Consider the following 12554-nt stretch of genomic DNA (forward strand, 5'->3'; position numbering starts at 1 on the left):
TGTTTTAGTGGGGCTTGAAGTCATTATGAGCATGCAAAACTGTTGGTCCCTAAAGTTTGAGAAGACACAAACCTGCACTAGAGACAGTGTGTGCCTCGAGCAACTGTGACAATGAGGCCATGAAGGCTGAGGTGCAGCTATGGAGACCGTCTCTCAGGAATGTTTAAACTTGAGGGAGAATAACATTGGGTAATGCTTTCCCTTCCCTTTCACCTTTTCTGTAATGGGTTTTAAGGGTTTTTTTGTTTTGCTCTTTTTCATGAAACAATCCTTAAAAATAAACAATAAGATCACATCCAGTGCTGGGTAAGTGACAGAATTAAGAATCTGCTGTTACTGTTATGACTCATGACACATTACAGGCTTTTCCGTTTCTTTTTTTTTTTTTTGAAACCTAGGCATTCGAGGAAAACAAATGAGCTCTCCTGGCACATCTAAGACACCCACAGTGCCTTTCTTCAAGTGTCAGCCTGAGGTGCTGCATGGTCTGTTATGCACCCAGGGGGAAGCTGTCCAATGGCTGCTGGGGAAGCACTCTACAGGGTGCGTGCTGCCTGCACAAATGATTGACCGGCCTCTCTTTGTGGAAGAAGGTCTTTGAGTGAAATCAATACAAAGCCTATCCGGCAGGCTATAAAACAAACTCTTCAGAGCATCACACCCACTTTATGCAAAGCACTTGTATCAGGGTGAGATTAGAGGATTAGGGGTTTTGAGTCAGGCAGAAACTGGCAAAGAAGAATCCTTGAGAGGCCTGATATTTAGAAGATAACCATACTTGGCAAAATAAACCAAGATAAAAGGGACCCTTTCAGCACTTGGCCTCCAGCTCATCTGAGCTGTGATCACTTTCATGACAATTCAACACCAGGCCATGGAAACCAGCAGGTGTAAACATCCTTATCTGGGTTCATGGCAAAGGAGACCAGGACCTCAGGGTGAAAGGCTTTACCTCTTATCTACAGTATTTTAAAGCACCGTGTAAGGTCAACGGGGCTATCTAACAGCATTAAGCACACTTATTTGAATCCAGCCAGAGTCATGGTGCAGCACATCTCAACCCATGAATCTTAATTTCTAAGCCACTTGACCACTGTAGGAACCGAGGGCATGTGCACGGTTACCGGCCTCTTCTACACTGCTCTGCATTTCCCCTAGCTTGTTTTTCTTCTACTGCTGCTCGTTCCATCCCACCAACCTTTAGAGTTGCAATACTGGAGCCAGACACACGACCCAGTGTTAGATTCACAAGACAAAAGCCCAAAGGGACTGTTTTGGGGAGCAGAGACACATCAGGAATCTCCATTAGCAGCTTTGGCAAGCAAGTCTATTTCCCCATGAAGAAGGAACCCTAACTGGGTATGCACTGTCCAATCTGATTATGTTGCTTCTGCTTTGCTTCACTCATCTCCAGTCCTGGTCTCCAAGCCCTGCCACTTCCACCCTCAGAGACCTTTACAAAAGCTGAATTAGCTCCGGGAAAGCCTGGCTCTGTTTACCTGGGAGAGTCTGAGAGTCCACGGTTTTTGGTTCCAGTTCATCTTTCCTTTCATCCCATTCTTTGCTTTTTTTGTTAATTCTTTTCATCCAGAACCTCAACCTTTAACAGTTAATTTACCAGTGCTTGAGAGATAAAAAGGGCATCCCCCTCTCAGCTCAGCCACTTACAGACTGCAACCCTGGGTGTTTATCTCTCAGGCCACAGGAAACAGGACTATTTTGAATAATCAATTAGCTGAGATATGCAAGGCACTTAGAATAATGACTGCCACCTAGTGCATATTCAGTAAGTGTGAGCCATTAGTACTACTGCTTAACATGTGGCACACGGTGACCTTTCCAAGCCCGTTGGAGTCCGAGTCTCCTTTTTCCTTTTAACATTTTAACTAGTTCTTTTCAGTGCAGTAATGATACTCAACTGTTTTCCCTCTAAGGAATATTCTTAAGGTTTGTCAAAAACATCAGCAACATAGGATGTATGCAGACATCTTATCTTTGAATAAAGCCTTTTCTCACCACTTATGAGAAATTACCCCATTGTTGCTGCGGAGAAATTGCCAATCCTTTGTAAACAGTATACTCTCCCTCTCTTACGTAGAGCAACTGTGCACACAGGGAAAGCACAGCTTACTGAGAAACCTAGCGGCAGCATCCCCCACTTTCATTCTTGACTCTGACGCTCCTGAGAACTTTTATCTTACATAAACTCTGGAAAATTTTAACCATTGGCTCTAACCCTAATTCTAAAGTGTTTGGATTCCAATTAGATGACTGTTGGTTTTCTCTACGCCACCTCTGAATAGAATAGTTCAGATCTTCCAACTCTGTTGTGTTTTGGAAATTTTTCTATTTTTTTTTTTTCTTCTTCTGAGCTGGGGTCTCATGTAGCCCAGACTAGCTTCAAATTCCCAGTGTAATGAAGATGACAGTGAACATTGGATTCTCATGTTTAGGAATTTTGGATGTGCTGCATATTCCAGGATGCCCTGGGATTCACAATGTGTGTGTGTGTGTGTGTGTGTGTGTGTGTGTGTGTGTGTGTGTGTGTGTGTGTGTGTGTGTGTATATATATATATATATATCAGGCTAAGTTTGAACTTGCAGCAGGGGTTACAGCACAAGCCACTCTGTCCCAAAATTTTGGAAATTTGTCTTTTGCATATTTTTCTACCTCATAAATTTTATTTTCAATTCTGCCTGATATTTCATAAACACACTGTTTTTTAAGTAAAAAATTATTTTATTCTTGGTTTTGTAGGTGCATGTGTTTCTGTGTATGGATTTGTGCACACGAGTGCAGCTGCCTACAGAGGCCAGAAATGGACACTGAATCCCCTGGAGCTGTAGTTTCAGGTTATAGTGAGCTGCCTGATGTGGATGCTGGGACCTGAGCCCCAGTCCTCTGCAAGAGCAGCAAGTGCTCTTAACTGCAGAGGTGTCTCTCTAGCACCTCCCCTCACCAGAGTTTTTAAACTCGATAACTAATAAGAGAGAAACTTGGGGGCTGTTGAGAAGTCTTAGCAGTTAAGAGCACTGATTGCTCTTCAAGAGGACCCAGGTCTAGTTCCCAGCACCTACGTGATGGCTAACAACCACCTGCAATTCTACTTGCAGAGAATCTGAGGCCGCATTCTTGCTGTCTCCCACACATGGTACACAGTTGGAACACAGTCCAAGAACGCAGCTGAGTGAGAATTCTGAGTGCGTGTGAGAAAATTCCAAGGAAACAAGAGTCTTGTTTCTTCAAAAACACAAAACTGTTCCAGGGTTATGCTGTTGTGTGCCTCCCAGGTGTAGGGAGAGGAGTGAGTTTGCTTCAGATTATTCATTATAAATGTCTATTTATTTGCTCATATGCCCCTACAGAAAAACATGGTTTGGCGTGTGTGGCTTGTGCTTGTGATTGGACACGTTGCTCATGTGACTCCTCTTAACCCTCAGAGTGTAAATTGTCTGATGCACTGAATAAAACTGTCTATTGCATGAGACTTTAGTCCTCCTCACTTATGGGCTCCATTATTCCAGGCCCCACTACCTCTGGAGCAGTAGCAGTACACAGATACAAATGTAGGCAAAAACAAAAACCATATACATTCACATACATAAAATAAAAAGAAACCTTTAAAATAATATTCCTGTCCTAACAGAATTGCTTTTGTGCCGTAGTTGGGAGTCTATTTTATGGCTACTCTACTTGTTCCCTTGGTTTATCTGTCCATCTTTTGACTAAACCTCATTTTTTGTTTGTGTGTTTGATTAGTTAGTTTTTTTGTGACAGAGAATTCATTCTATAGACCAGGGTAGCCCCCAGACTCACAGAGATCCACCTGCCTCTGCCTCCCAAATGCTAGAAAGGCATACACCACCACACCTGGACTAAACCTCACTTTCTGGATTATTAGTGCTTCATAGTAGGCCTTGGCTTCACCGAGGGTGACATTGCCAGCTCCGTTCTTTTTCAAGACTGATATAGTTACACTAGTTTCTGTGATGGTTTGAACAGGTATGCCCCTACAGACTCATGTGTTTGAATGCTTGGTCCAAAGGGAGGTGTACTATTAGGAGGTGTGGCTTTGTTGGAGTAGGTGTGGCCTTGTTGGAGGAAGTGTGTCACTGTGGAGGTGGGCTTTGAGGTCTCATATATGCTCAAGCCACACCTAGTGTGGCACTCTCCTATAGACTGAGGATCAAGATGCAGAACTCTCAGCTCCTTCTCCGGCACCATGTCTGCCTGCATACCATCACGTCCCGCCTTAAGGACAATGGACTAATCTCTGAAACTGTAAGCCAGCCCCAATTAAATGTTTTCCTTTGTAAGAGTTACTGTGGTCATGGTGTCTCTTCACAGCAATAGAAACCCAAACTAAGACAGGTCCTTTAGTTTTCTAAACATATTTTAAAATGAGTTTGCCAATTTGACAACAAGCAGAAGCCTGTTGAACATGTCACAGTAGTATATGCTCAGTCTACCCAGTGAGTTAGAGGCCAGCTAGGGTTATATTCTTAGATTCCAAATCCCAGTCCTAACCCAACCCAAACCAAACACCTGCTGGGCTGCTGACTGGTATTGACTCTGTAAGTCAGTTTGAAGATATATCCTTATGTCAGCACCAAATCTTTCAGTCAACAACATGTCACACCTCTCAATATACACAGGCTCTCTTTAACTCCTTTTAGCAAGGTATTATTATACCTTTCGGGCTTAAATCCCTTTCATCATTATTATTTTTTAAAGAATTATTTATTTATTATGTATACAATATTCTGTCTGCATGTATGCCTCCAGGCTAGAAACTAGTGTAAGTATAGATGGTTGTGAGCCACCATGTGGTTGCTGGGAATTGAACTCAGGGCCTCTGGAAGAGCAGTCAGTGCTCTTAGCGTCTGACCATCTCTCCAGCCCCCCTTTCATTATTATTAACCTTATTGTTGGTGGTGCTGGAGACTGAATGCAGGGCAAGCACTCTAGCATTGAGAAATACACTCCCAGTGCTCTTTAGATACCCTTTATCTTGTAGCTCTACTGTAAAGTGTCTGCACAGATTCTATAGCACTCTCTGGAGTGCTTTAGACTTTCAAAGACTATTTTTCTTCTTTTCAGGATTTATGCTTCATGTTGCACTGGCTAGGTCTTCTAATGTAGCTGACTACAAGTAGAGATAGTAAAATTAGATTTGGAGGACATATAGGAAGGAATGTTCTGGAATTTAGTCTTTAAATGCTGACACTAGCTGGAGGTTTTGTATAGGCATTGCTCAGGGTAGGAAGTCGGCCCTATATCAGATGCATTTTCTGCATTTACTAAAATGACCTTACAAATTTTTACTTAAAATTGTTAATGTGAATTATATTGATTCATTTTAATATAGTATATAAATTTGCATTCTTGGATAAATTAAGCTGACCAAGGAGTATTAACCTTTTCACATTCCTCCTCCCCTTCCTTTAAGCATGATAGATTCAACAGTAAAGTCATCAAGGCATAAAGTTTTCTTTGTAGGAAATTAATTATAAATTCAATTTAACAATCATTTAACTGATTTTTTTTGCTAATTTTCATTTCATTTTTTTTTGTGTGTGTGTCTTTCGAGAAGTATGTACATTGTATCTCCGTTAACCTTTTTGTTGTTGTTAATTTTTTGAGACAGGACTACACTGTGCAGCTTTGGCTGGCCTGGAATTTGCTTTGTAGACCAGGCTGGCTTCAAACTCAGAGTTCTACCCACACCTCTGCTTCCTGAGTGCTGGAATTAAAGGCATTCATTATCATACATGAACTGGGTTATTAATTATTTTCCCTCATACTTCCAACTTCTGTAAGATATGTAGTGATGTCCCTTCTCTCATTCCTGATATTGGTAATCTGTATTGCCTCTCCTTTTCCCTTGACTGGTATCATTAGGAGTTGACACTAAATGTATTGATATTTTTGAATAACTAAATTCTGTTTGATTTTCTTTCTTCTTGATCTGTGTTTCAAAGAGAACATTACAGATAAAATTAAAGGGTCATTCATTGTCTTCCTACAAATCCCCCTACCTTTTATTCCCCAGCAACTGCTTCTTGTGAGTGTCACAATTACTATCTTCTAAGTAATATGCATATTCGATATATATTCAAACAATGCTTCACCCTGGTACTTCCCTGGGATCCTCCATTCACTTACCATGTTTCCTGCCTCTGCAGCCAGACGGGCAGCATAACGAGCTATAAGCCGGTGCTCCTCATCCAATCGGCTAGGACTGTCTAGGACACTGCCAAAGAGATAAAATTCAACAGGTGCCTATTAGACATCTCTAATTCTTGTTCTGTTCCTCAAAGAGAAAGACTTATAACTAAGAATATAACAACAAGGAGACATCTGAGTCACAGACACTAAGTCTCCTCAGACAAGAGGATTTAGAGAAATAATAAGGCTGCAAATACCATTCTCAAGCATCCCCATCAGCAAAGGGGCAATTTCTTTCTCAATGAAGGGCTAAGAAAAGACACCCTGCAAAGATCCAAGACAGGGATTTCTAACCAAATGTTTGGGAAAACTAACTTTATAGAGCTCTGTCTTAAACTAAAACAAAAAAATAGAAGAAAGAAAGACTTAAGAAAACTATGGTGTCATGTAAAAGAGGACTGAGAAAGTACTTAACACTGGCTGAAGGAAAAAGAATCCCAGGCAGGGTGGGCCAAGAAGACTGTCAAGTTGGAAAGAGTCCGTGGCATTAGACACACCCTTTCTCCTGTCCTACAAAGCTCCTTTCACTCATGGGCCCAGTGTGAGGTGAACCAGCCCATCCTCCTCCACCTCCCTCCAATTCTCCTGCCTTAGTTTCCCCAGAACAGGAATTGAAAGTGCGTGTCACGGGCTGGGGAGGTGGCTCAGAGGTTAAGAGCACTGGCTGCTCTTCCAGAGGTCTTGAGTTCAATTCCCAGCAACCACATGGTGGCTCACAACCATCTGTAATGAGATCTGGTGCCCTCTTATGGATTGTAGGCATACATGCAGACAGAACGCTGTATACATAATAAATAAATAAATATTAAACAAATGTGTGTCACTGTGTCCTGACTCATTCATTATTGTAACAATGTAAGAATCCATGCAGATGAGGTACCAGATAACATGGTACCGGATAAAAGAAAATCAGCTCCACAAATACAGCTCATTGATTGATTGATTGATTGATTGATTGATTGAGTGAGTGAGTCAGGCTCTCATTCTGTAGCCCAGGCTGGCCTTGAATTCACAGTAACCTTCCTTGCCTCTGCCTTTTGCATTCTGGGGTTATGGTCATGAGCCGCCACAGCTACTAAGAAGCTTTAGAGAGACAGGGATGATGACTTGACCAGAGCAACATGGGAGGTTAAGGCAAGAGGATCGAAAGTTCAAGATGTACCTGGGTCACAAAATGAGTTCAAGGACAGTCTGGGTGATCTGTTCCCAAATGAAAAGTAAAGAGGCTAAGGATCTTGCTCAGTGTTTATGTACTTGTCTAGCGTGTGCAAAGTGCCCAGGTCAATCTCTCATGCCATGAAATAAAACAAAACAAAACAATCACCGCTTTACTGTTTGTTTGTTCTGGTCAACTTACAGTTTCAGAATCAGCCAAGACATTTCTGATTCCTTCAAGGCAGTGTGGGGCTCATTTCCTTATACTGTAGCTCCATAGAGGATACAGTACCCATCCATTCCGCCTGCTCTGTCTGAACTAATGGCCACCAACCCTTGTTCAGGGACTTGAGGATGCTAGCTAAACCTACCATAAACTCATGTGCTGGTGGACCAGGTAGCAGTCTCTGCAGTATTCTGCTATTGGGTTACCACAGCCTGGGCACCCTGGGCAATGACCTTTACTGACAGAATGTTTCTTACCCTGCCTAAGATAAACACTTCTGCTCTCAAGACCACAAGGCTGGGACAAGTACACAGACACTATCTGTGTGCTGGGATATTCTCTAACAGAGTATGCAATTATCAGCTCCTTTTGCCCTCCCACTGGAGAAGTTCATCAAACCCTCCAGAGAGTCTGTAGGATCTGATTGTTCCCCCAAGACTTTAAGGAGAGGGAAATGCCCCTAAGTAAAGCTGTTGCTTAGTGCGCCACCAATGCCTGGCGCTTAGTCATATTGGTAACTGGAAATAGTATGAAATAAAATAGTCCTTTTCATTGAGTGTTTTTACTTTGATCTGTCTTGTGTGTGATATGTATGCATGCACGTGTGTTGGCAGGCTACCGCAGCATGCCAGGGCAGGTGGGAGGACAACTTTCAGAACTGGTTCTTTCCTTCCACCACCTGGGTTATCAAGTTCATCTCCAAGGGCTTTTATCTGCTGAGCCATCTCACTGGCCCCAAACAGTGCTTTTCCTATGTACATTTTCCTCAATGACAACTGCTGAAGTAGAATGTTCCAGGTTTGGAACCTGAAGCTTCCTAGGTGTGGGACTCCTCCAGCGTAACCGGTAGGGACTGTGCCTTACTGCAGAGGAGACTTTTTAACTCCATGCTGAGGTGAGCACCAGGCTTGGCCAGGCCCCTTCTTTTATGGAAAGCCAATGCTCTGGCGATTAACTGTGCCAATCCCCACTGGCCGCTGGTCAGTCACACCACACATGCAGAGCTGCTCCTGCTGGCAACCCCAGGCACCAGACCTCACCCCCTCCCTCAGAGCAGCCTTGGCTGCGCTCCCGGTGCTGCTGCTGCTCTACCAACTAACCGTGTGCAGTGCTGCAGACGGGCCACATAGGAGGCTATCAGCGCATGCTCATCGGCCAAGAGATTGGGCATGTCCTGGCTACACTGTAACCTGGGAACGATGGAAGCAAAGACAGCAAGCAAGACACAAGCACAGAGGAGAGATGAACATGGATTAAAACCAGTAACTTAAAAGTAGAAGACACAAACCAACCACGATAAAGAAAATAATAAAACCACAATGCATAATGGAACATGGTGCTAGGTCATGGAGATGTGCCCTACTACAACACAGCAGTCTTTTCTGTTTCCGGTTTGGTTGACTGGAACACGTCCTGAAGGAAGGACCCTGCTCCCCAGTTCTGCCCGGGCTGTGGGCTCTAGGATAGAATTACTTTTTAGGAAAAGCCCTCTGGCAAGAAAAAACCAAGCACAGTCAATCAACTGATTACTGAGTGACACCCTAATGGTTTGCTTTTATGGCTTTTTTCTAGACTTAAGAACTTCCAGTGTTACAGCATGCTACCTGCCAGCTGCAGTATCTCTATTTCTATTCCAGAGTCCTCACAGAAGCAGCACTTGGATGAACGCCTTGGAGTTGAATCTAACAATATGACGGAACAGTGAGGCCCTCTCCTACAGATACATGGAAGATCCATGAACATATGAGCTTAAAAACAACAACACTTTAGCTACAGAAATGACAAAACTGCAGAGAAATCTAGTGATTGCTCTCCACGCATCTATCACAAACTTGAACAAACCTCACCACTCAATCAATCTTGTTTTATTCTAGTCTTCCTTTCCCAATTTTATTTATTTTTTATAATTGCATTCATTCATTTTTGGGGGGGTGGTATGACATAGTACATATGTGGAGATCAGAGAGTCAGTTCTCTTCTCCCACCAAGTAGATCCCAGGTATCAAATTCCAGTCATTAGGCTTGGCAGCTTTTTCCCCACTGGGCCATCTTACAGGTCCCTTTCCCCTTGGTCACCTTGCTCCTGTACTAAGGTGACTAAGCACGCAGATCTAATCATAATTAGATCTCAGGCAATCTTTTACCTGGGGAACCCCTGATTATGTGTCTGTGAGATAGTGAAAACATTTCATAGAATCTTTACTGCATCTAATAATTTTGATAGTGTTCTAATGTCTGAAGCCCATTTGAAAAATTTTCAGATCTTATAGAATGTCCTTTTCAGACAAAAAAAAATCATTCAAAGTAGGTTCCCACTACATTTGGTCGATACATCTTGTTCATGTTTGTGCTTGATTGACACATTTCTGTTTTTTAATCCAGAACCGTCCTCCCTTCCCCCTGCTTCTTTCCTATGCTTGTGGAGAAGCCAAGACACCTTGAGAAATGCTCCACACTCTTGGTTTCATTGGTTGTTTTTCTATTCTCTGTGATTACATCTAGATGCTTAAGTTTTTGCTCTTGTTTGTTTTCAGAAAAGACAAGAATTTCTCCAGCAACATTAGAGACCACCTCTTTTGCAGACTTGTGGATGATATTATTGGCCATACTGCTCCACTGTCACCTGCCCCCTCCATCAGCCTTTTACCTTATGGTTTTAGCCTGTGTGTACCAAGGTCTGACTATGTAGTCCTGACTTGCCTAGAGCTCAATATGTAGGCCAGACTAGGCTGGCCTTGAACTCAGAGATCTACTTGCCTCTCAAATGCTGGCATTATAGGTGTATGCCACCAAACCGGGATGTTTCTAGCATCTAAAAAATATTTTATTTCTATTTTTAAATATGCGTGTGCATTTGTGTAAGCGTGAGCTTGTGCGCATCAGTATGGTGCCTTGGAGCCCAAAAGAGGGCTGAATCCCTTGGAGCTGGATTTACACACAGTTGTTAGCTGACCAAAGTAGGCCAGCTGGTCTACAAGCCTCCAGGGGCCTCTTCTGTCTCTGCTTCTGATCTTCTGATCGCACAGCAGCAGGTGTGCTGGGATTACAAACATGCACCTTTCTACCTGGCTTCTTCGTGGGTCCCAAGGGTGCTCGTACATCAAGTACGTTTGCCCACTGCGCCATTTTTTTGGCCCTGAACTTCCTTTTTAAAATTTTTATTTTTTAAGCATGTGATGGTTTGAATGAAAAATGCACCCTCATGGTCTCAGGCATCTGAACACTTGACCCCCAGTTGGTAGTGAGTTTTGGTGATGTTTAGGTAGCTCAACACGGACGGGCACAGCAGCACTTGGGAGGCAGAGGCACCACTGGGAACAGGCTTCAATATTAAAAGCCTCTCGCCACTTCTGGTTTGCTCTCTCTGCTCCACGCCTGCATCTGAAGATAGGTGCTCTCAGCTTCCCGCCTGCTGCTTGCTGCTATGCTTCCTTGCCATGATGGATTCTTAACTCTCTGGAATTATAAGCCAAAACTTCTTACATAATAAGTTCCCTGGGTCATGGCATTTCATCATCGAACCAGAAGTAACTATACAGCGTATGTGCAGACGTGTGTATATGTGTGTGGGTGCATGTGCTCCATGGCATGTGTATGAAGTCAAAGGACAACCTACATGAGTTGCTTCTCTCCTTCTACCATGTGGGGCCCAGAGATGGAAGTAGCTATCAGGTTTGGTGGCCTGAGCCTTTATCTCCTAAGCCACCTCTATGGCTCCACTTTTTGAGACATGGTCTCATACACCTTATGTTGGTCTCAAACTTGATATGTGGCTGAGATTGGTGTTGAACTCTCTTTTTTTTTTCTTTTCCTGAGACAGGACTTCTCTGTGTAACTGTAGCTGTCCTAGAACTCCCTATATAGACCAGGTTGGCCTCCCAAGTGCTACTATGGCAGTGTTAAACTCTGATCATCCTTCACTTATATCCCAAATGCTGAGATTACAAGCATGCGTTGAACACACTCAAGCATAATTATTTCTTTAGTCCTAATTAACTACTGATAGCAACTGAATCAGCTTCTATTCTAGTGGAGAAGCTGAAGAGTAATCATTTTCAAAAATTATTCATTTTGTGCATGCACATACATATGTAGGAACAAGGGTATCATGGCAAGTGTAGAGATCATAGGTCAACTTACTGACACTGTTTCTCTCGTCTCAACCATGTGGGTTCTAAGGATGGAACTCAAGTCCTCAGGCTTGGCAGCAAGTAGCTTGACTTACCGAGTCATCTCACCAGCCCACGTGTAATAACTTTACAGCATAATCAAATGATAACGATAAATACTGTGAAGTAAATAGAATGTGGAATGGATGGAGAGTCCAGATTTTTAGATTAGATGGCGACATTATGACGGGATTTCAGACAATGATGTCAGTCTTGCAACTCTTTTAGTTTCCAGTCAAAGTGCTAGACATTTAGGGGACTGATCTCCAAAGAAGGCTAAAAGCATCAAGTGACCTCTAATGTACTGGTGGACAATTATTCCCTAATACTGTCTGCCTTAGTGGAAGCAGTCCTCCCAATTTTAAGGGCCAGCTGCTCTGATGAAAATGCCTATTATACTTTTAGTTTGAAGGCGCTCAAACACTCAGCCAAACCTCTCTTCCTCATTACCAGGCCCATGGGCATGCTGAAGTGAAGTAATAAGAGTCATCTCCATATTTGAGATCCTAAATAATTTCACAGGGGTCAGATTTTGTACTTTTGATTCCCCCCTTGCAATAATCAGAAGATAGTATTAACAAAACAGATGTGAAGGCCTCCAAAACCTGCTGTAATTGGAGGTCATTATCTCCTGTGTTGAATTCAATAATGAACCACAACAGACTGTTTTCCAAAGTACTGTTTCTTGGCTATGATATCCCAGAGTCTAATAAGAGCAGTTTATCTTTAGAAACGCAGCTCATCATTTCACCCCTATTCTAAATTCATGAAGCTA

The 12554-nt window shown here is 42.8% G+C and overlaps 1 protein-coding gene across 7 annotated transcripts in view; it reads right to left on the reverse strand.

Moving 5' to 3' along the window:
• Window positions 1–12554, reverse strand: part of Dtnb (dystrobrevin beta) — a 200107-nt gene that overhangs the window by 46196 nt on the left and 141357 nt on the right. For 4 of the 7 annotated variants that reach the window (XM_013119858.3, XM_013119859.3, XM_021232440.2 and 1 more), the window contains 2 exons: window positions 8711–8800; window positions 6167–6254 (listed from right to left, as the gene is read on the reverse strand). In XM_013119858.3, coding sequence (XP_012975312.1) covers window positions 6167–6254; window positions 8711–8800 — 178 coding nt within the window. The remainder of the gene's footprint in view (window positions 1–6166; window positions 6255–8710; window positions 8801–12554) is intronic. The other 3 variants (XM_021232445.2, XM_021232444.2, XM_021232441.2) reach the window with 1 other exon arrangement.

This window comes from Mesocricetus auratus, unplaced genomic scaffold, assembly GCF_017639785.1.
Source record: "Mesocricetus auratus isolate SY011 unplaced genomic scaffold, BCM_Maur_2.0 Super-Scaffold_100024, whole genome shotgun sequence".
Taxonomy (NCBI): Eukaryota; Metazoa; Chordata; class Mammalia; order Rodentia; family Cricetidae; genus Mesocricetus; species Mesocricetus auratus.